At 35.4% G+C, this 24,775-nt stretch overlaps 1 protein-coding gene across 6 annotated transcripts in view; it reads right to left on the reverse strand.

Annotated features, from left to right (window-relative positions):
- Positions 1-24,775, reverse strand: part of Rabgap1l (RAB GTPase activating protein 1 like) — a 718,519-nt gene that overhangs the window by 456,823 nt on the left and 236,921 nt on the right. For 5 of the 6 annotated variants that reach the window (XM_063240009.1, XM_063240011.1, XM_063240008.1 and 2 more), the window contains 2 exons: positions 9,340-9,369; positions 7,903-8,053 (listed from right to left, as the gene is read on the reverse strand). In XM_063240009.1, the coding sequence (XP_063096079.1) occupies positions 7,903-8,053; positions 9,340-9,369 (181 nt within the window). The remainder of the gene's footprint in view (positions 1-7,902; positions 8,054-9,339; positions 9,370-24,775) is intronic. The other variant, XM_063240010.1, reaches the window with a different exon arrangement.

Below are 24,775 nucleotides of genomic sequence, written 5' to 3' on the forward strand. Positions count from 1 at the left end.
TGACAGGAAGCTATTCACTCTTAAATTCACCTAGAATAACAGTTTATATGTATGTAGATATCACTATAGGTATGTATGAGAAAATGAAAGACTCAGGAGATGATGACCAATTAACTGCATAACTATTGAGCTATGGTAAAATGACAATAAGCAAAAGCGTTAATTATGTAGTAGGAAACTACTATCCTTACTATGCAAAAAAAGAGAAGAGGTGGACCTCTTTTACTAATTGGAATCCCTTTATAAAAACCTTCCAGTGTACACATGTTCCAGGTATTAACAATAATACAAGTATATGCTTTACTCTCTTTGCCGATCTTTTTATTACTAAATTTTAAAGAATTATAAATTTTCTGAAGAAACTTTCATAAATTTTATGACTACAGCAGTATGTACCAGTAAAACCCCATGATTTTTATAAATGCCAATGCTACTGACACAGCTGGAATAACCTCATTCTATCAAAAAGCTCATTTCCCACAACTAGACAAGGTGATGACACAGAGCAGAGCAGCCATGTAATTAAGCAATGCGTTGACTCTCAATGAATTCTATTGTTGAGTGTTACTAGACTAACACAGTCATAGAATTTTTAAAAAGTAAAAGTTATGTAAAGAACATGCAAATATTTACCTGATTAAATAATGCACAGAGTTTTATTTACTAATGAAACCCTATTAAATAAGACTATATAACTGACAGCACTTGAATTTTTAATTATTCAGTGTATGTTATTCAATAAGAAAAATAACGATTTAAACATTTCCTCTTGAGAATTTACAGTAGTATAATTATAGCACAATCCTCTAAAGCAGAGTAAAAATTTTTCTTTAGTGGGATGTTTTATTAAAAGCCATCTGCTACAATAATACACTGGAGAAAAGAGAGGAGACAGGTTTTACTCTGAACAGTACCAATAACCTGACAGAAATAGACATAGTTAGGCTTTATCTGTCCATACAATAATCAAGAAAGCAGTGATCTTGTAGAATCTTAAAAGAGGCCACTCTTGGCTTGTTTTTTATTTATTATTCCAAAAAAGACTTTTAGCAGCAACTACCAAATACTTACAATTCCTCATTTTGCTCTCTGATACAGGTTTAAGCAAATGCTTTCTGTAGTATATAATATTGGGTTACTCTTTTGCAAGTTTATAGCGTTTCATTTTAGTACACTGATTATATTCTTTCAGTTAATGGCTTATAAATAGTAATATTCACTATATCCACTAGCACAGTACCCAGAATACCATAGATATTCAAACATTTTTAACATTTTAGATACTCTCATATTATTGGTTAAAATTCTATTGCACCAATCCTAGATAACTGATTAAATATTATCCTCTGGTATCATTTAGATATGATGTATTTTTTTCTCAGGGATTTCATTATGTTTATTTCTTCTAATAGAAACAGACTTGAATTAAATTCCTTCTATTTAAAAAGGAGACAAGCATTAATGCATGAACAGTAGATGTAGCTGGTCAACTGGGTGGCAGTGTGGTAAGAAAAGAATAAACTCATCTTCCTCTCTAAGCTCTCTGCATAATCCAGACTAGTCACTAACGGCAGAATCTTACATAAGACACTCCTTTCACAGGCCCTCTTCTCCTATGCTACTCAGATATATTTTTAAAATTCCTATCTCAAACATTGTCTCACCTGTGATTTTTCCCAGGCTCATACCACACAGAGCGGTCACTAGTCCTCTGTATTTTACACATCTAAGACACTGTAACCTGTATCTTAATGTATATAAAGGCTTGGCTTTCCCTTATCTGTACTCCTCAAGGATGTGAACCTTTTCTATCTATGCATCCCTAGAAATCACACAAGAGTCTGGCCCGTAAAAGATTCTCAATCAAGAGTTACTGGATGATTGGGCTGGAGGTTTAGCTCAGTGGCATAAGTGCCTGCCTTGCAAGCAGGCAGTCGTGAGTTCAATCCCCAGTACCGATAAAAAGGAAAAAGACAAAAAAAAAAAAGAGTTACTGGATGATGTTCAGCATGGTAGCACATGCCTGTAATTTCACCCCTCAGGAGATGGAGGTAGGAGGATTACCAAGAGTCTGAGCCCAGCTTGAACTACAAAATGAGATTCTATCTCAAAAAATGTAAAGAAAAATTACTGAATGACTAAAGATTGGTATCCTGAACATACAAAAAACCGTTACAAATCAGCAATAAAAAAAGACAACCCAAAAATTTTAAATGGCACAAGATTGAGGAGTTTGTCAAAATATTAAACACATTTACCATATGAATACAGCAGTTTCACTGAGACCATTATAGAATCTTAATCATTATTACCAGTATCATTCCTTTTACTGTTGTTATTGCTCAGGATGTAGTACACTTATAAAAATAGAAGCTAGTCTTGAGTTCTTGATGGGTATTGAGAACCTCATTATTTTATTTAGTTTGTACAATCCGAGTACATACCACTATTATGCCTGCTTTACAAATATAAAACTGAGGCTTAGAAAATCACAATCCTCAAGAGAAGTGAGCTCAACTCTAGGCCTGTCAAACAATAAAACAAATCCTTTAAAAATAAAATCATACATACATATGTGAAAGAAAAGATTCATTTGGAGAAATAAAAATTCAAATGTCAGGGAGAAGATGGCTCATGATTTTGTTATTTCTCAGAACTTATCAATTAAAAGCCTGTTTTTATTCCAAAAATAGACTATGTATGTTACAAAATATATCATAACTACAAAAGAACAAGACAATACAATTTCATAATTTTTATCTTATGTAAGTACTAATCAGCACTCCTGACTTGACACATTATATCATAAATGCCTTGTAATTACTAAAATTGCACATTCAATTCGGTTACACTACATAAAATTCAATATGCCCTGAAATATACACAGCCTCCCCCATATCAAATGGCTCAGAATATGTGAAAATGTGGTTATTACTCAGTGCTCCACATGCTAGCAATTAAGATTTAATCTTCACTTCAGAAGCTCTAAATTCTGTTTGTTTCTACCCATAGGGACTACAAGGTCACTATCTTTCTATTGTTCCCACAGATCACCTAAAAAGATTAATGATCAGCAAAATATAAGGAGTTTTTGCTTCCGAATCATTAAAACAAAAAGTAGAGATGATCTATCTGTTTCATGTTTAGAATTTTGTACTTCATGGGCTCAAATACTGACTCTGTTATTTAATAACTATGTGTCTGAATCTCTCTGCACCTCTTATTTCCTTGATGGTAAAAATGAGGATTAAATAACTGTAATCATCAAGGTTACATGGAGAAGGCTTACTGTTATGACTTATGTCCAGATATCCCCCCAAAATCTCATATGGGTATAAGTGGGATTTTTTAGAGGTGACCAGATCTGAAGTGTGTGACACTGGGATTGCAATGCTAGGCGCTAGGGCCGTAGGATTAAAGATGTGAGTGCTACCCACCCTACATGGCCTGTATAAAATATACAGGATGGAAATATACAGAATGGAAAGAGCTGTGGCATGCTTTGCTGGTTTTGTTACCTTCTGCCCACCATGAACTGTCTCTCTTCTGTGATACCTGTCTGCCATGCTAGCTTGTCTTGGAGCTAGCCAATTATGGACTGAAAACTCTACACACTTTAAGCTAAACAAACCTTTTCTCCTTTAACTTTGAGTGTCAGGTATTTTGTCTCAGCAACAATAAAAGGAGAATCTGGGGTTGAATATTAAGGTTGAAACAATGAGCTCAGATGCCGGCCTTGCTCATTTAGGCTTTCAACTCTAGAGGGCCCCATGGGTCACAATGAACTTCCCACAGGGCAGGACCTTTCACAACTCTGCTTTTACAGTCCTCTCATTCAAATTCCTCCTTGCTAGACACCTGTTCCAGCCTCTGGGCTCCCTTATCACTTCCCTCACACCTGTGCCATCGCACTGAACCATTTTATTACCCTTTCGTCACTTTCTTGGCTGCCTCCACCGGTGGACTAACCTCCTCAAGGGCCAGATATAGGTATTATTAACTTTTATATCACACAGTAGTGTCTAGCACATTGTCTGACACAAAAATGATACTGTTTGATAAATTAAAGAATGTGGCTCAACCAATTAGTGGCACACGTAGACAACACCATGTTCCACAAAATCTTGCTTGCTTTCTTTCTAACCGCTTTTCAGATGGTTAGCCTATAGCAATCTCCACATTTTCTACAGTACTTCTCTGTGCTACTTATTTAGCACTGACGAATATGCTCCTTTATAGTATTCCTTATTCTCTATCAATGATATTTTCCATGTAGTAAGAACATATCAAATATTTCATATGAATTATCTTATTGAATCCTCGCAAAAATCCTGTAACATAAAAAAAAATCCTGTAACATACACATGGTTATGCCCATTTTACAAATGAGCAAACTGAGACAGGATAATTAAGAAACTTGTTCAAGGTCATATGTTAGTAAGGTGCAGAGTTTTAGTTCTGAATCCAGGTTCTAATTCCATAATGAACACCAGCATACCCATCTAAAGTTGTGCCTGATGTTCCTTTCTAAGGATAGCATCACATGCAATATAATTCTCCGTCATAGCTCCTCTAACTGCTCTGTGCACGGCCCTGGCTCTAGACAGATTATCAGTTGGCCTACAGCAGTGATGGCAAGCCTGTTAAGAGCTCTCCACGATACCAACAGCCCACTGTGGCACACATGCTGCTGGTTTACCATTACTGGTCCACAGCTGCTGACCTGGTTCATCTTCACTTGAATGTAGTTCAGAGTTTTTCATGCAGTTTAATAGTTTTGTCTCAATAGTTATTTCATATGTGTCAAAATTACAGGCTAATCTTTATTTCCTGGAAATTACATTATAAAAACCAATCAGCCATAGAGTATGATCTTTCCACACTATAGTTCAGTCAGGTGACTGATGATACTTCAATCCAGCCTACATAATGAAATCCTAATAAAAACTCTGAACAAAAGCTTGGTAGGTTTTCTTTTAAAATTGTATAGTCACACATTGATTCCATAAAGATATGTTCTTGAGGATGATGCCAAGAGGGTGATATGTCTCTGGAAATGTGAGAAGAACTACCATATCTGGATCTCTTAGTGCCTTATTTTACTCTATACTTCCTTTCCTTTGATTGGCTCTAACTTGTATCCTTTCACTATTAAAATACAAAAACAATCATGAATAGAGCACTTTTCTGAGTTCTGTGACTCATTCTAGAAAGTTATCAAACCTGAGGGAGTCTGTCAGACCTTCAAATTTGTGCCTGATGGTGTAAAGTCAGAATGGCCCTGAGAACTCAAACTTGTCGATATCACAAGTCTTGGACAACTTAGCAGACTAGAAGACTGTACCTATTGTCTTTGGCTTGGTGAATGTGGATGGTGTATTTTTTCCTTATTTTCCAAACATAGTGCTAGATGTAGAACAGCTACCTTGTGCAAGCATATGCCATACATATCAGATAGAATTCAGATATTTCAAAAAGTAATTAACACAAAAACTTGGGTACCTGACCACTGGAAGAATTGGAAGAGCCAAAGATATAAGAGACTAACTTGTAGGTCTGCCACTGTAGTAGTGACAGTCAGAGAATCAGAAGACTGCTGCTGCCACACAGGTTAGGAGACTTCAGGAAACTGAAACTACACAATGATTGAGGATGAAATGTCCAGAGGCAGATGCAAAACTTCACAACTGGTGAAGCTCACCTTGCCAGAGAAAAGCCGTATAATTTCTGCATCCTTCCCATCATCCTTGACAGACAGTAAATCATAGCAAGGACTCCAAAAAGAAAGCAATCTAAGAAATACAGTTCTTGGGCTTCCAAGTACTGTCCTTAGATCTTAGTACGTGGTGATGTGTGTGTGTGTGTGGGGGGGGAACCTTCCTTTTTCCGTCCTGTCTCTTGATCCAAGCTTTTTCTGCAAGTTATATATTCGAAACTTCACATTGTTTAGTATAAGTGGCTAAACTTTTATCACATTTATGAACATATATTATCAAGAGTTAGTATATACTATTGTGGGATAACATTCTTTATATCTTTCCCCAACTTTGAAATCTTAAAAAAGAATGCATCAAAGAAGCCTGTCAATATCAAAGCAGGAAGGCATATAGTTGCATCTGCTAATTCATGAACAGTCATTAGAAGTACATAATCTGTTACTTATATGAAAAAGCAACCCATAGTAAAGCACACACACATAATTTCCACTAACAAAGTCACTTAGTGATGTTTAAATTGCTAAATGTTTCAAATTATCCTTCTTCATTTATTTCCAAAAGTATTCGCTTTGTCACTAACGACCATACATTAATTTTCCCTTGAAGTAATAGGTTAACTGTTATTTTTAACACATCTTTATATATACCAGCTCATAACAATAATCTTTTCAAACCATTCACCCATTTTACAAGGGCTAATTTAAAAGTAGATAACATATCAATCCCCTTAATCTATCATATGAAAACTACAAGAAAATTGTGATATTCTTTTTTTTTGTCTTTTTCCTTTTTATTGGTACCAGGGATCAAACTCACGACTGCCTGTTTGCAAGGCAGGTTCTTATGCTGCTGAGCTAAATCCCCAGCCCCTAAAATTGTGATATTCTGAAAGTGAGTATCTGAATGTGGCACACAATCTGCAAGTCCCACAAGCTCAGGCCACTTCTGAGCCACAATTTGACATGTGGCCATCAGGCCCGAGGACCACAGCACAGCAAATATTAGTGTAATTTGACATTTTGGTTATTTTTTAAAAATGCAAATTGAACTTGGGGTATTTTTCCCACATATACCAATGGTTCACCTGGCATATCCTACCATGGAGCTCACTAATCTTTAAAAAAAATTGTGGAAGTTATACTTTTAACCTGAATTTATCAGAGACAAGCACTTAGAAGTTATTTGTAAAAAAGCAAGCAAGCAAAGAGGGAAACAAAAAAGGAGAAATTATATGGGATAAAAATTTTTAAGTTGATTTATTCTGAAGAATAAATATGAAAAAACAGAAACTTACTATTAAAGTTCCAAGATTTAGAGTAGATTAAGAGGTAAAGGGAGACCTAAGAGGAAAAGGCCAACACTTATCTTTACGATGGCTTGTAGTGAGTTATTTAGACATACACAAAGGAATTTACACTGGAAACAAAGCACCTAACAGAATAAAAATCTGGATAACTATCCACATCATTCAGGTGTAAGGTGAATGAGCACAGAAATCTTTTTAAATTCACTTAAAAATTACAATAGAATTTGTAAAACTCTAACTATAAATTTTAAACACAAAGATGTCTGGTTGAAAGTCAGAAAAGACTTGTAAAACAAACACAGTTTTCCCTTGGTATTTGTGGGAGATAGTGGTTTCAGACTTTCCCGCAGGTACCAAAAATCTACCAATGCTCAAGTCCTTTCATAGAATGCATGTATTTTCTTGTAACCAATGAACATCCTCCCACATACTTTAAACCATCTCTAGATTCCTTATACTCCCTGATACAACGTAATTACTCTGTAAAATAGTTGTTGTATTCTTTAGGGAATGATGCCAAGAAAAAACTCGGGACATACTCAGAACAGATGAATTTTTTTCAAATATTTTCAATGCATAATTTGTTGAATGCACTAATGCAAACAGAGCTCAGGATACAGAGGGAAAACTGTATATTCAAATTTAGCAAACAAAAATTACAAAGACGCTAATGAAAAAATGAAACAGCATGAAGTGTTCAAAGACAATTACAGGCATTGTTTACCAATGCCCATCTGACAAGCACCCAAAAAGCAGAAGCATTAAGCCACAATACCAATATATTTTTAAACAAGTTTGAAACACTTATGCCTTATGGAACCTACAAAAAACAGTGTTTAATATGTTACCTCACATGAAAATAATATGAAAAGTTTCTACCTTTGTGATAAGAATTCGGTATCTATCCAGCATTGCCTGGTTGTCATGGCAGCCTGCTAGTAACTGCCATACTTCTGCCCTCAATGCTTCAGGAACACCGCTCTTCACCAAGGTAGATAGCCCCTTTGGTCGCACACCGAGGTTGCTGTGCCTGAAGAAAGAAGAAAACAAAGCATTCACACTCCCTCTACCACTCCTAAATTCTCTATTGTTATACAAGCGATTTTATTAGTTTATACAAAAGTATAATCCTGGGTCAAAGACAAAAACTACAGGGCATGAAACAATAATAGTTCTTAAGCTTAATGATGTCTTTGACTTTTTCTTTTCCTTTTCATCTTATTTATTGATGAGCCATATTCTTCTAACTTAAGGGAAAATTTTTTTAACCTTTCATTTACTTGTTAAAATCATCCTATAAACGTATTTATAATAACAGCTATGTTAGCTGTATATTCATGGGCATAAATAGAACTCTCTGAGCCCCCTGAGATATTTAAATGTATGGCAAGTTGGCTAGTGTGTGAGGTAGAAGACTAATGGACAAACTGCTGGTAGGCCTATCACACCTTGAAGGGATTCCCTTCTCTGAGATCAGCCTAAGCTGCGTCAAGTGCAACTCAGTGGAATGAAGCGCTACACTCTTGTTTTTTTTTAATAATGTTACATCATATAAGTTCTACCACCTCATAATTTATTTTGATTCAAGTCCATCAGTATTATCAGTTTAGTTTCCATAATCCAACAATACAAAAGTTTAGTTAGCTGATGGGTATAAATATGAACATCACGGGGTGTGGTGGCACATGTCTGTAATCTCAGCACTCAAGATTCTGAGCTGAGGCCAAAGATCAATGCCAGCCAGGGCTACATAGTGAGTTCAAGGCCAGCCTGAACCATATATTGAGACTTTACCTCGAAAAAACTCTCCAAAGTCCCAGCACTTCTATTTCCACTGGTAGCAATTTTAGGATCGGGGATTTAGCTCAGCATTATAGTGCCTGCCTGGCAAGCGTGAGGTTGAGTTCGATACAAAAAAAAAAAAAAAAAAGCAATTTTATCTACTGTAGACTTCTGTAATAACTTCCTAGTACCCATTCATCCTACTACTATATACCTCCAACACTGCAGGCACAAAAAGAGATCAGTTTGATTTAATGTTCTGTTGGTTCAAGGTCTGTATAATTATTTACCTGAGCTTTTGAAAGTTAAGATCATATACATGGATACATTCATATATATATGCATTCTCATATTCTTTATAACAGTCAACAGTCCTTAATAAATATTGTATCTATGATGACATAATTCAACTTAACTGATATTCTGCCTCTACTACATCCTCAGCTATTTGTCTGCCCATGAATAATGAAAATGTCTTACCAGTATCCTTAAAACTTAGGGGCCAGAGATATAGGTCAGTGGCATGGTGCCTACCTGGCATGTGCAAGGTCCTGAGTTTGATTCCTGGTACAAAAAAAAAAAAAAAAAAAAAACCTAAACACTATTCATCTTTATAGACTGAATTTTAAAAGAACTGGGTCCATTTTCCTATAATGGATGTACCTTGAAATCATAATATTAAGAAAAATAAATCAGACACAAGTATAAAGATGGCATGATTTCTCTTACATCATAAAACCAGGGTACATATAAATTACAGAGCAAAAAAAAAATAGGAGACAGGAAGATGGATCACTTACAAATGTAAAGGGGATACAGAGGCAGAGGAGGGAAAGGGAATCTAAAAAGCATGAAGAAATATTATGAACATGAAACAACTTCCCACGATGAATATAATCATTATGCCTGAAAACATGTACTAATTAAATTTTTTAAAAACTTCTTAATATGTGATCACACATATTAAGAAACAACTAATTTATTGATTATCCTGATACACCATGTCAATTATACTGCATACAACACCAGATTATTTAAGAGGTTCTAATTCATAGATACTAACCCAAATGCTACAACTATACATGTATGAGAAGGAAAGATACAAGAGCAGTTTATTAAAATAATCCTTTGTTCTCAATATTTTTATTAAAAATATAAGTACACATGGCTTTCACAGAACATTAACTGCAGCCTTCAGAACTGCAAAGTAGGCAACTAGTTATGACATGTGCTGAACACCATGCTAGAAACAAAACACATACTGTGGTGAATTCACAACTGGGCAACTTGTGACACCCAGCTGAACTGAATCAGTGCTGGGTGTAGAAGGCCCACCTGAGCATTGTTGCCAACAGCATAAAAACAGAACTGGAAAAAAGATGGCACACTGTTCACCCTCCTGGATAAGCTTGTCACACTGGCTTTTCTGATATGAACTTAACTGTTACTGCTGGAGGAGCTCGGGTCCTCATTGTCACTAAGGATGGCTGTGGTTTTCTTTGGGAGAGCTTTCGTCCTTAACTTGAGCATCACATCCTGACTCCAGTGCAGATCCCTCAGCCTGCTGGCACAGATCCTTCACCCTGCTGGTGTAGACTTTCTAGCTTACACCACTGACCTTTGGGCCTTCTCAGTACAGATCCTTAATACAAACCTGCATGAGACATTGTTATGAGCTCTAAGCCTCCAGTTGGATTCGCTGGGGGCACTGCCATAAGCTATAGGACTTCAGCCGGACATATGCAGAACAGTGTCATGGGATCCAGGGCCTCAGCTGGATTCTTTGGGTCTGTAGTGTGTGAACAGATCTCCCACACTGCTTTGCATTTGACTCTTTGGATATTATATAATAATTCTATAAATTACATGTCCTGTATTACATTGTTTCCCTTATAATCCATGACTACAGCAGATAACTTCTAGAATTATTTTAAAGTCACACATAAGCAAATAAATACTAACTGTAAAGCAATCAGTTTTTAAAGTATGAATATAAACTCCACAAGGGCAAGATGCTGTGTGTTCTTTACTTACCTATGCTAATCACCTAATATTACCTAGCACATAGTTGACATTTAATACAATTTTGGTAAATAAAGGAATATGCTTATACAACAAAGTCAATAGGGTCAATTACAATATCAATTACTAAGGTCCTCCTGAAAACAGTAGCAAGATCTGTTTTAGATGCTGAATATTTCAAAATGCAAGTTCTGGCAATTTTAATATCAAATTATATAAGGAACTTTGGGAATTGGACAGCATATTTTCTGGATAACTGCATCTTATCTTGAAAATGTGTAAATTTAGTAACAAAAGGTAGCAATGACCTTGAATACTTGGCATAAACATCAACTTTTATAGAAGAAATTACTTGAGTTTTTATTAGTACATGATTGCAAAACATAGCGATTACATTCATCGTGGGTAACACACATGACACATCTTAATTCTTTTTTCGTCCCCTTCCCATCTCACCCTCCCATCTCCCTGAAGTTCTCCCATCAGAAACTTTCTCTCTTCCTTTCAGTCACTTGGTTTTTTTCACGAGTGAAACAGCTTAACTGCAATATTTTATAAAAACATCCTTTACTAGTGTAGTCTGTTCTCAGTTTTTTCTATATTGTCCTATTTTAAAATATTAGGGATCTTTCCTTTATATCTTTCTGGTAGCCTACTCAGCTGTGTAAATTCTGACTTTATAAAGGTTTTGTTTTAGTAAGACTGACCTAGTTATTTAACAATAAATTCAAAATAGTTTACTAAATTTTATTTAAAAGTTCATTGAGAATACAGTCTATCTCCTTCCTTGAAGAAAAATTTTCTCCAGGCACAAAGTTTAGGGCTCTATAAAACAGATGCTTTATCCTAATAATCGCATACAAAGAAATCTTCACATAATGCTTAACTATTATTCTTGAGACTAAAAATTCTTGACCTTAAGACTAACGTTTTTTAACAAAGACATTCTAAGAGCAATATTTAAATTTTTCCAATTCTTATATAATAAGCTTTTTAGGCTGAGCAAGTTTTACCCTTCTCATGTTCAAAAGTCCAATGAGTCAAGTAAAAGAAAAAAGACTGTAAAAATTCCAGAAAATTGTTTAACGGTTTAAAAACATTTCTCTTAGTTCTTTAAAATAGTTCCCTCAGACTCTTCTAATGAATTTCTTAAAGTCCACTAATAAAAACAGTATAATTTAGGGGGGTTTTATTTTTGAAGAAAGACATATGCTGCATTTTACCTGATAAACCCTGTCAATTCTATATCAGATGTCTTTCTCCACTTAAAGCTTCTGTTCCAAACAAAAGTGCATACCCAGTTAGATATAGACCTCATCGGCCCATGGAATTACTTTCCAACCAGTTTGTTTTATTCCTACCCCAAAATTACCTTAATAAAAAATAAAAAGCACCAGTACAAAGCTCAGCTTTTCTCTTTATATATAAATATATATCCATATATGTAAACTTGTGATACAAAATTACAATCACCTTGGGGAATTGGTATCTCTATGTTCAATCTTGATCATTTTTACATCACCTTCTCCTCCCCACCCTCCCGCTTCTCATCTCCAAAAAAATCTACCTCTCTGTTTCTTGTAATCTCTTTTTTATTTTGCTTCTTAAATTACTAATATTTTGGGTTTCTCATATGAAAAATCATGTAATATTTAACTTTCTGTGTTTATTTCACTTAGCATTATGGTTTCAAGAAGCACCCATTTTTCTACAAGTGACTTAAACTTTTGTTTACAGTTAAGTAGCAGTCCACTGTGTACGTATTCTAGAAGTTTGTTATTCACTCATCTGTTAATGGGCATACAAGCAGCTTCTAAGCTTCCAAGATTTAGTTATTATGGGGTTTGCTGCTATAACCATGTATACGCATGTATCACTATAGTAAGATGTCTTTAACTCTTTTAGGAAGACACCGAGGCAAAGTTTGATCAAATGGAATTTCTAATTTTAGTTTTTTCAGGAATCTTCATACCATTTTCCGTAGTGGTTGTACCACAATCCCAACCATTTAGAAAGGTTCCTTTTTCCCGATTACCTCTCCAGAATTTGGGTTTTTTTAGTTCTCGATGAATGTCTTTCTCTTAATTAAGTGGAGTGGCAGTGCATAAGGATTTATTGAATTTTTTGTACATTTTGTACATTTATATACCTTTTAAACTTTCTACAAGGCCTTTAATATCTAAAGAAAAATTTATTAACTATACTACAATTATCTTTTTAAATGTCTTTAAGCCTCTATAAAAAAAAAAGCCTTGAGAATAGAAACTCTCATCTTTAAATCAACAGCATTCACTGGAAATCTTAAATGATAAAATTTAGATGATAAAATCTGAATAAATGAATCAATTGACATTTTACAAAAGAAAATTAATAAAATGGTCAAGAAATCTGACATAACTTCAGTGTTTCATGTATTTTACTAAATTATCTGTTATAAGTAGGCATCTTATCCACTTTGATTACAGCATTAACTTCAAAGGTAATTACTATGTCATTTTCTTTGGACCTCCACATTGCTTCATAAATTTATACTGAACCAAGTTATAAATCTGGTATTTTATAAATTAAGGAAAGATCTCTATTTTGCTGTCTACTTAAAAAAATATTCTTTTGACCTGCCATCATTATTATCTCTCTTCAAAATTATGACTAGAAGATTTAAGCACTGCCTGGTCATTGGTATCAATTTCCACATCTACTCACACTCCCAACTTGTACTGCTACATGCTCCTACATAAATTCAGCAACCTACCTGTCTACTTATAAAAAAGAGTTCTAGCTTCTGAGCCAGATACTGTCTGCATTCAAACACTGACTGCCACTTACTTATTGTATGCTCACGGCAATGCAAGGACTGTGGGCCCTTGACTAAGTAGACCTATTTTCTGTCATTATTTGCTAGGCATATTTGCCTCAATTTTTTCCTCTCTAAATTGAAGATACGATGGTACCTATTTCAGAGGAAATTAACTGACATATGCACAGCACTTTAAAAACACCTGGTACATGGTAAGAACCCTCAAATGCCAGCTGTTAGTTTTGTACCCATGCCTCACCTTTCCCCATTATAATGGCCTGTGCTCCTAAAATGAACCCAGAAGATAGCTCAGGCTTACCTTGAATTTTATCACTTGATTGTTTCCTCCTTGATAAATATAGTTTAACTGATTTCTAACTCGGTTCCTCTCCTACCTCACCGATGGACCTTTCCTGGACTCCTCTGCACGGTTTTCCTCGTCTTTCCACTCCCAACACGGGCTGTCAAAGCCTCAGTCCTGCAGTGCCTTCTCTATCTGTACTCACTCCCTAAGAAATCTCCCTAAGAAATAAATGTATATAACAGAAATACATATTTATATATAATGTTTATGGCTCCCAAACTCGTATTTCCTTCCTTACATTTCTTTTGAATATAGACTTATATGCAATCAGCAAATGAGCATATTCACTTAGATGTCAAAAACACATTTCATTATCTTCAAAATATTTTTATCATGCAAACATGTGCATTCTCTCCTTTCATATTTGAATAAATGGTAAATCTTCTTGAAGTTCAAAATAAAAACTTGAACAATAATCAGTTATTTCTTTTTCTCAGTCCACACTGGAAACAAGCAAGCTAACAGCTCTGTCTCAAAATATTTGAATACATGTCACCTGCTCTAGCCTGTTTTGAGAAATCACCTCTGCCCTGGATTATTTATAATTACATTATAGCTATTCTGTCTGCTTCCAATCCTTCCTCCTTTATAATTCATTTCTCACTTCACAGCCAGACTAATGTTTTTTAAATGTTTAAGTCAAAACATCTCACCATGTCTTGACATGATGAAGATACAAGATGGACAAATAATCTTCTAAAGGGTTTGAGAAGGAGCCACATATAAAAGAAATGACTACTTATAATCTCACAGGAAGTATAACAATTTAAAAAAATCTCATACAATAAAAATTAAAATATGGATATAAAAATGTTCACAGAAATGAAAAGACAACAGTCTGTAATAGTACTATTTCATTTGTAAGTATTTATAATCAATACTTGGTCAGTAAGTATTTATCGAATACTTCCAGGCACTGTAACAGATACCTTGCATCAGTTATAGCTTTAAGCGGTCATGTGCATTTGACATAATTTTAATGAGGGATAATAAAAAATTTGTTAAGAAACACTGTTTTAATCTTCCTCAATCTTTAATCTTTTTACCATTTAACAAATAGTTTATGCAGAATAAAATTCACATTTTAGTGTATAGTTCTGTAAGTTTCCACAAATGCATACAATTGCATGACCACTGCCATAACCAAGTTACAGTATGATCATAACAATTCCTCCAAAATTCCTGTGCTCTCTTGTAATTGACACCACTACAACATTTGCATTCCTTGGTGATCAAGGATATATTTTTCTGTCATTAACAGTTTTAGCTTTTTTCCAATTTCACATGAATACATTTCATATGATAATACAGTATTAAGTCACTTAATCATATATAATATAATATATTTGAGATCTATTATGTTGCTGATATCACTAGTTCATTTGTTTAGATGCTGAGTAATTTTCCACTGAATTAATGTACCATAATTGGTGAATCCCTTTACCTGTGGAAAAGCATTTGCAGTTTCCAGTTTAAGATTATTATGAACAAGGTTGTCATAATCATTCATACATAGGCTGAAATTTCATTTAGGTAAATATGTAAGAGTACAAGGGAAACTGCTTGGTGGTATGAGAACTATGTGCTCAACTTTCTGTGCCAACTCCTGTTATCTGTCTCTTACTATATCCTAGTGGGCATTTCCCTGATGGTTTTCATTTCCCTGATGACTAATGATATTAAGATACTTTTAATGTGCTAGTTGACCATTTGTATATCTTATTTGAAAAATGTTAGTTGTGTGTCTTTACTTCTGAACTCTACTCTGTGACACTGAGGTGTTTCTATCTTTGTATTAATATTCTTGATTACTATAATGTTTTCCTAAACCCTGAAGTCAGGCAGTATATCCTCTAACTTGTTTTATGCTATCCAAATCATTTTGTCTATTTCCTTAGTTTAGTGTTCTATATAAATTTTACAACCAGCTTTGTCACTAGAAAAAAATCTGCTGGGATTTTTATTGAAATTTCAATTAAGTATATAGAACTTTAAGAACAAGTGAAATCTTAAGAATATTGAGGGGCCAGGAATATAGCTCAGGAGCATAAGCACCTGCCTGCCAAGCATGAGGTCATGAGTTTGATTCCTGGTACAAAAAAATGCTGAATCTGTCATTCCAAGAACATATTTTCCAATTTATTTATATCTTCTTTGATTTCTTTCATTATTCTTATCTAATGTGATCTAATGCTGAACTTCGACTTAAGTGTTTCATCTTTTGATTTGATGCCTTTTTACTTTTCTTAAAGACACAGTCTCTCAAAGGTAAAGGTCGACCACCGCACATATAAGGCCCTATATTTAGTCCCCAGCACCACTAAATAAATCAATACGTAAGACAGAGTCATTTTGTACTTCAAGCTGGCCCTGAATTCACTCTGTAGCTCAGTCTGGTTTCGAATTCACAATAATTTTCCTGCTCCCAAGCACTGGGATTACAGGGGTATGTGACTTATTCTGGTGCTTTTATATGGTTTTTCATTTCAGATTTTTTACTGCTAGTATATAGATATAAGATTGATGCCTACATATTTATATCCTTTAAACTTGCAAAATTGGGGCTGGGGATTTAGCTCAGCGGCATAAGCTCTTGCCTTGCAAGTAGGCAGTCGTGAGTTCAATTCCTGGTACCGATAAAAAGGAAAAAAACAAAACAAAAAAAAACCTTGCAAAATTTATTTCTCAAATCGTTTTCTTAAACAAATAAAGTCATGTCTCCAAATAGAGATCACATTATATTTACCATTCAATTGTTTATTTTTTTTCTTGCCTTATTGCACTGCCTAGGACACTGGTAGCAAACCTATGCACACATCACAGAAGGCTATCTTTGAAAGCTCTAGAAGTTTTGCCATCACTGGCCTAGGATCTCAAGAGCAGACATTTCTGTCTTACTCTTAGGTGAGTCTTAGGTGTTTCACTCTGAAATTAAATTGTTACGCTATTTACACACGTAAATCTGATTTATTTCACTTATGAGTACAGTCTCAAGTTGCAATCATTTACCTATGAATGTCTCAAGTTTATCCTTTTTAAAAGCTGAGTAGTACTCCATTTTAGAAAATACTACATCTTTTTTATACATTCTATTGCTTTTTTTTCTTTAATTTTAAGGAGAAAAAGAAAAAACACAGAAGAAGTGTACAAGTTATACAGAATTTCAGAAAAAATAAACAGGAAATCACTAGTTGATAGACTACATATTGTCCGCTTAGAAATAGTTGTTCAAGTTACAAAATTAAGCATAAAAAGTGGACTTCCAAAACAGTGAGACTGCAAACAGTTCTGTTCAACGATCCAACAAAACTCAGGAATATCACATTGTCTATCTTCTACACTTACATATACATGCAGTTATATCCTTTAGAGCACTTCCTTTTCCTCTCTTTTGTACAATGACTATTACACATTTTGGGTTTTATTACTCCCACAGTTCTTATTATTTTTTTTGGAAGAGAGTAAAACCAAATGTGACATAACAAAACAGAGTCAGTCAAATCAAAAGAATGGACATAATACATAATGTAAAAACAAAATACAAGGTGATCAACAATGGTTACCATAATGCCTCTTGCTATCTTAAAAAGAATTGCCTATATCATCAGTTATAATAAAATTGTACAAAAGGGTAAAGAACAAGACCAATAAAAAACCAAAACATTGGAGACATTAAAGGACTTCAAAAGTAGATAATAGTCAACCAGAATGGGCATCATAGTGAATCTTATTGTCTTCACAGTTGTTGCCTATACTTTCGAACTTGGTACTATCAAGCAAAACAGAATAGAGGAAAATCAGTCAAAACAAGATGGTGAGAGCAATACAGGGTTTCAAATCAAGTTAATAGGAAATCAAAGTGGTTACTATAATATATCCTATTTCTTATTTTTCCCTTAATTAAAAAGATAAAAATAAAAAAGTAAATAATAAAAAAAGAGATTGAAATAAAACAGGGCATAACAACAAAACAGTGCAGGTTAAAACATAACCATTTAAGCAAAAGAGTGTTCCACCACAAGATATCCCGACATAAAAAAAGTAGTTACCATAGTGTCTCTTTCCTTGAAATCTTTGAGTATAACTTCGTGTACTGTAGCATCAAACATATCAAGACAATGTAAAACCATTCAAGAGAATGACAGGATTATTAACTAACAGAAAATGAACAATGGTTTCTGTATAATCTCCTTGTCTATAAAAGTTTTTGTTCATAATATCACATATAATAAAATCCAATAAGATACAACATGTTAAGACCGATGGAGACAGAAGAGCAAAAGCTTGATGGGACTTCAAAACAAGATGATATTAAATCAGCACTAGCTATTACGATGTTTTGTTTTCTCCAAACTAGCTGTTCCTACCATTCAGCCTTCTCTGCCTCATTTTGGTTGAGCTCCTTTTCTGTCATTAGTTGTGAGTTTGTTTTCTTCATTTCGCGTTCTGCTCCATTCATTGTGGCGCCTCTGCCACTATTTCTGAAATCTTGGTATTTTTCTTTTTTAGAATATCCTGCAGTATTCTCTGTAGAGTTGAATTGGTGGTTGCAAATTCCCTAGTTCCCTTTATCCTGGAAGTACCTTGTTTTTCCATCAATTTCTAGGGACAGTTGTGCAGGATATATCAATCTTGGCTGAAGGTTATTATCTTTCAAAGCTTGAATTATTTCCCCCCCACGCTCTTCAAGGTTTGATGGTTTTTGCCAAGAAGTCTGCTGCAATTCTGATGGGTGTTCCCTTGTAAGTGATCTGTTTCTTGTCTCTGATGGCTTTTAATATTCTGTTCTTATACTGGATTTCTGGAATTTTGATTATTATATGCCTGGGTGTAGCTCTGTTTGGGTTTGTAGGTGGCTGGAGTCTTGTATGCCTCATACATCTGAGTATCTTTACCTTTTGCTAAATTAGGGAAATTCTCCTGGATTATTTCTGTGAATAGCCTTTGTAGTTTTGGTTGTTTCGCTACTTCTTAAGTTCTTAATTCTTAAGTTATAGATCCTCTTATCATCTTCTAGCCTTTGTATTATTGCTGTTTGTTTCCTTGTTATTTTTAAGAAGCTTTTCATTTCATGTTCCCACTTTACAAATCTGTCCTTTAGTTCAGCTAATCTATCCTTAGTTTCTTTCAAGCTGTTATGCCAGCTTTCAATAGAGTTTTTAGTTTCCTGGTAACTCTTTGAACCTGCTTCACATATTCTATGTTTTCTCTATTTTCTCCATCAAAAAATTCTTCCCCTCTTTTGGAATGAATGTTCTTTCATTCCACCATCTGTTTTTTCTTAGGCGGTGCTTAGCATTTCTCTAACTATTCTACTTATATCTTGCCTTACTTCATTAAATACTTCACTTTTGAACTCGTCTATGAGGCTCTGGAGATACTGCTTTATGTCTTTTGGTGACGCGTCTGATATTGCATGTTTTCTTCTCTCATTCTCCTTTGCATTTACCTTTCCTAGATCAGTGTTCTCAGGATTGGGGACTGAGGACCCTTTCTTGTTGCTCCCTCTTCCCATACTTTTTGTTCCTTCCATACAAGCGTATATAGGAGGCCCAGGTTTTTTTCTTTGTCAGTTACAGTTTGTTTGAATCCGCCAGCTAGGTGTTCCTGCCCACTGCAGTGTACTATGGAGACACAAACCTGGGCAGCCTCTGCTGGGCCCGCCCCTCCAGGTCAGTCAACCTACTGAAGGCTTCACTGCTAGGGTGCACCACCAGGCACTGGGACCTGGTTTGGGCTAGCCTACTGGGTCTTAGTTGGCGGTGTCACCCAGGCCAAGCACTCCCCACAATCCCGCTTGAGAGGGGAATATGCGACTAAAGTCACTGTTTCGGCTAGTCTACCCGGTCCCAGAATGTCCTCTGCTGGAGCCTCCTAATCTATGAAAGGATCCCCATTCCTCTCACTCACTGCAGGTCGATGCAGGGCTCCCTGCCAGTCCCACTCTCAACTCCGTTTGCCAATTTCCACTCTCAGAGCTTTCGTGCATCTCTCTCCCTGCTGTGCCAATTCAGACACAGCAGCAGCAGCAGGAAATTCAAATCGTGATTTCCAGAGGTGCGGGTTCCAGCTTCTGTGCTGAGATTTTATCATTCCAGTTATAGCACCAGGATTGCATTTCCAGTTGGTTTCTCTCAGCTTAGTTCGTTCCTGGGTAGGCAGGGTATATCTCCCCCTGCTTAGGACTCCTCACACCACACCATTCCTGGATGCTATGCTGGCTGTCTCAGAGAGCCTCTGTAGTTGCTGTTATCTATCCACCATGTTCTCCTGGAAGTTATATACATTCTATTCTTGATGAGCACTTGGGTTGCTTCTAAGATTTAGCCACTATAAATTGTGCTGCTATAAACATGGGTGCAGCACATTTACCACTGTAGTATAATGTTTTTAATTCTTCTAGGAAAATAACCAGAAGGAGAATAGCTGGGTGAAAGGGACCTCTAGTCCGAATATATTGAGGAATCTCCACAATGATTTCCACAATGGTTGCACCAGTCTATACTCCCACCAACAATGAAGAACGGATCCTTTTCTTCCACAGTCTTGCCAGCATGTTATTGGTTGATTTCTCAATGATGGCCATTCTTATTGGGATGAGATGGAATCTCAGTGTTGTTTTTATTTGCATCTCTCAAATGACCAATGATGGTGAACATTTTTTCATATATTTATTTCTTCATCTGAGAACTATGTGATCATCTCAGCTGCCCATTTCTGAACAGAGACTTTGAATCAGGGGTGCCTGATTTTTTTCAATGCTTTGTATGTTCTAGATAGAAGTCCTCTGTCTGAGGGACAGTTGGCTAAAATTCTTTCCCACTTTGTGGGCTGTCTTTTTACTCTGCTGGTGATTTCTTTTGATGTGCAATAGCTTTTTAATAATAAGGGATCCCAATTGTTGATTCTTTGAAGTGTTTCCCATACTGTTTGGGTTTTGGTTCATGAACTCTCTGCCTATCCATATACCTTCAAGATTTTAATCTACTTTCTCTTCTATTAGTGTTTCTGTTTTAAAATTTAGATCTTTGATCCATCTTAGCTTTACTTTAGTGTATAGTGAGGGACATAGGTCTAGTTTTAGTCTTCAGCATGCAGACAGCCAGTTTTTCAGCACCATTTATTAAAGAGGTTATTTTCTCCCAGTGAGTCTCTTCCTACTGTCTCCCTACTTTAAGAAGCTGAAAAGGTAAGTACAATAGAAATTGTGAAATGGGAAGAAACTATTCAAAAGGAAAGAGAATCTAGCATGGAGGAAAGAAGCAAAGAAGGGAAAAGGAAAAATACATATATATACACAGTTAAGATAGTTAAACTACTAATTGCTATTAGTTCACTGAAAAAAGTTTGTGCCTGTACTGTTTGATCAATTTTTCATGCCTATATCTTGTATCTGAGCAACTACTTTGATGATAACAATACACAGTATACCAACTATTGTTATTATCCTGCAATCTTATTTTCAAATTATGTACTATTGTTTTTGTTTCTGTTTTTGGTGTTTTTTTGTTTTTGTTTTTGTTTTTTTGGTACCAGGGATCAAACTCACAGCATCACATTTATCAGGCAGGCTCTTCTTGTGCTGCTGAGCTGTATCTCTGGCCCTGTACCATTGTTTATATTGTTTTTTTCTTCAAAATAGAAACCTTAGCTGTTGACTTTTCATGAGTACTTTTTATCAAACTGAGAAAGCTTACAGTGTTCCTAACTTCCTGAGTTTTTATCATGATGAATAAATGCTTAATTTTATCAAATGTCTTTATATATCTGCTGAGATAATTTATATATATATATATATATATATATATATATATATATATTTTAGCTTGTTGATATGGTAACTGTTTTAGTCACTATTCTCATCACTGGTACAAAATACCCAAACACCACAACTTAAAGGAACAAACTCAGAGATGGAGGGAGGGAAAGGGGAAGCAAAAAGAATTAAGGTGTTATGAACATGCACCAACCACGCAGGATGAATATAATTATTATGCGCTACAAACATGTACTAATAAATTTTTTAATTTTTAAAAAGGAAGAGAGTTTTTTTCGCTCACATTTCAGTCTATGATCAGTGGACTCCAAAGAAGAATCAACATGGCAGAGAGGCACAGGGAAAGAAACTGTGGTCTTTGGTGACAGGCAAGAAGCAGAGGGAATGAATAGGAAACCAGAAAGGAAGACACACCCTCCAGGTCATGCCCCAGTGACCTACCTGCCTCTCCCAGACAATTCCCACACCTCTGAAGAAGGAGTCAGCTATAATGCCCCATAATTCAATCATCTTCCAAACACAACAGGCTCTGGGGATCATTTTACATTGAAATTGTAACACAGACTTACTTTATTGATTTTCTGTTCTCAATTTCATTTATTTCTGTTTTATGTTACTATTTTATTTCTGCTTCCTTTGGGTTTAGTACCTTCCCCCTGCCCCAACCTAGAAGAACAAAGTTAAGTCACAGGTTTGGGATCTGTTTTCTAATAAGTCATGAACCTTAAATCTATATTGAAGTAATGACATTCACAAGCAAACAAAGATTTTTCTAAATTAAATTTTGTTTAAATTAAAATTTTTAGAGTATATTAACTGCTATGCAAAATGATGTTATGAAAAAAGTCAAAATCAAATGAGACTTGCTTTCAAAAGAGATGTGTGTCTACCTCCCTTCCCATTCTTTTTCTTCCCCCTTTACCTGAACCCTTCTTCCAAAAATACGTGAGGCTTTTGTTCATCTTCCTTTCAGTGGAAAAGTCCAGCATATATGTGCAAATTCTACAGGATTGTTGATATAATCCAAAACATAAACTATATATATATATATATATTTATATGTATGTATACACACACATATGTATATATGTTTATATATATTAAGAATTTGGCTATTTTTCCAATCAATGGACAAGGCAGGAGAAGATATTCCACCTCTAAGACACAGAGAAAGTTTGCATGCATGAGTAAAAACGTGAAAAAGTGAAGTATCTTCACTTCAAAAATGAAACTTTGAAAGGTTAAATGATCTGCCAAACAACATAAAAGATTATCACTACAACTGGAGCTTTAATCTAGTTATTGTGAGTTTCAGCAGAAATTTCCTTTTAATTATATTCTCTTTTTAAAGGTCTTATCAGAATGAAATTTTTTGGTCATTGAGAATAAGATTTGAAAAAGATGAAAATTTTTATCAAAAAAGTTTCATAATACAAGTTTTAGCATATCTTAATGTCTTCTTGGTGATTAATTTAAATTGAGGTATAAGTTATTAGTTTTAGGTATTGCTATACTTTGGTATTCTGGAAAGAATGTGTTAAGTCAACAAAGTAAACATCCAATTCTCAGTACTAACAGATCCAAGAAGAAAAAAGCCCTTGGCTTCTGAAGCAGTTATCATGAAAGAATAGACTCTTGTTCTTGATTAGAGATCTAGGGAAAAATAAATCCTTAACAAAGAGCAGAAGTGCCAAAGTAAACAGCTGCTTATTTCTGTAATGTATTCAAGTACTATGAATTCCTCGCTTCCCCCAACAAATAACTTAAAATGGACAAAGAAGAAAGCACACAACAAGAAAAGTCAAACTATGGCATCAAAACATACACTACCACAATACCTATTGCCAATTACGTCTGTATGATTAGACCATAAAGTATCCCTTCTGACCAGAGGTGAAGGAGATTAGGAAGGTGTCATGGTCTATATCTAATACTGCCCCAAAGCCTCATGCACACACAGGTGAAGCTTTCAGGAGACGCTTGGATCATAGGCACAGGATAATCCTCAGCAGATTAATCCACCAATGAGGTTAAGGCTGACTTACTATTAGGAAGTGGGATCTGGCCAGAAGACTTAAGTCGCTGTGAGTGTGGCCAGTAGGGTTTATCTTCCCTCCTCCCTTGGCTGGCTCTCTACTTTCTGGCTGCCATGTTGTGTGCAACCCTCCTCTGCTATGCTCATGTGCCATGCTTCCTGCTTTGTAGCCAGAGGAGTATGCACTGAAATCTCTACAAAGTGTGTGCCAAAACAAACCTCTTTTTCTCTAAATTGCCGCAGTCAGGAATTGTGTCTCAGTGATAACAAAATGACCAAGACAGAAGGACAAGCTGTTGGTGCTGTTTTTGTATTAGTATCCCAAATAAATAAATCCCTACCTAAAATGCATGAGTGCTAAGAATGTCTTATTCAACTGATCCAGATAAATGACTGAATGAAAATTAGGATAGGCTATTTCCTCTGTGCAATTATTTACCTACTGCCTCTCAACTATGTTTCTGTGTTCTAGTCAATAGTGCAAGGCCTAAGAATCTGCACACTATACATCCTAGACTGCACTGCCAGCTAGCTTCCAGGTTAGGTTCTGCCAATGATAACAGTCGGACAGTAATGTACAGGTTAAAGGTACAAAAAAGGAAGAAGGGAATCCATTTGAAGGATAAGCTATACTACAATAACAGAAATACAGTACCACCTAGGCTTTCCCAGAGGCATCAGCATGAATTATACAGCCCTCTTCTATTAAATCAGAGGTCAGTGTATCTCTCCTGAACTAAAGAACTAATCAAGTGTCCCATCTCTAGACAGTTCCTTCTAAGTCTTAACAGATCTGAGCATCCTCGGGAGTTTAATCAACAAGTTGTGCAATCCTCTTCAGAAGTCCTTGCAATAGCTCCTTGATCTTCTGTGAGTTTCTGGATTCCTCCCTCCTTCATAGATCACAGCTGCTTACCACTGCTTTAGCTGTTTCACTGTCCTTTTTCTGTCCTTGCAGCCTATAACACTGTAAGC

Source organism: Cavia porcellus, unplaced genomic scaffold (genome assembly GCF_034190915.1).
Source record: "Cavia porcellus strain 051 isolate PalLab524CR breed Dunkin Hartley unplaced genomic scaffold, mCavPor4.1 scaffold_29, whole genome shotgun sequence".
NCBI lineage: Eukaryota > Metazoa > Chordata > Mammalia > Rodentia > Caviidae > Cavia > Cavia porcellus.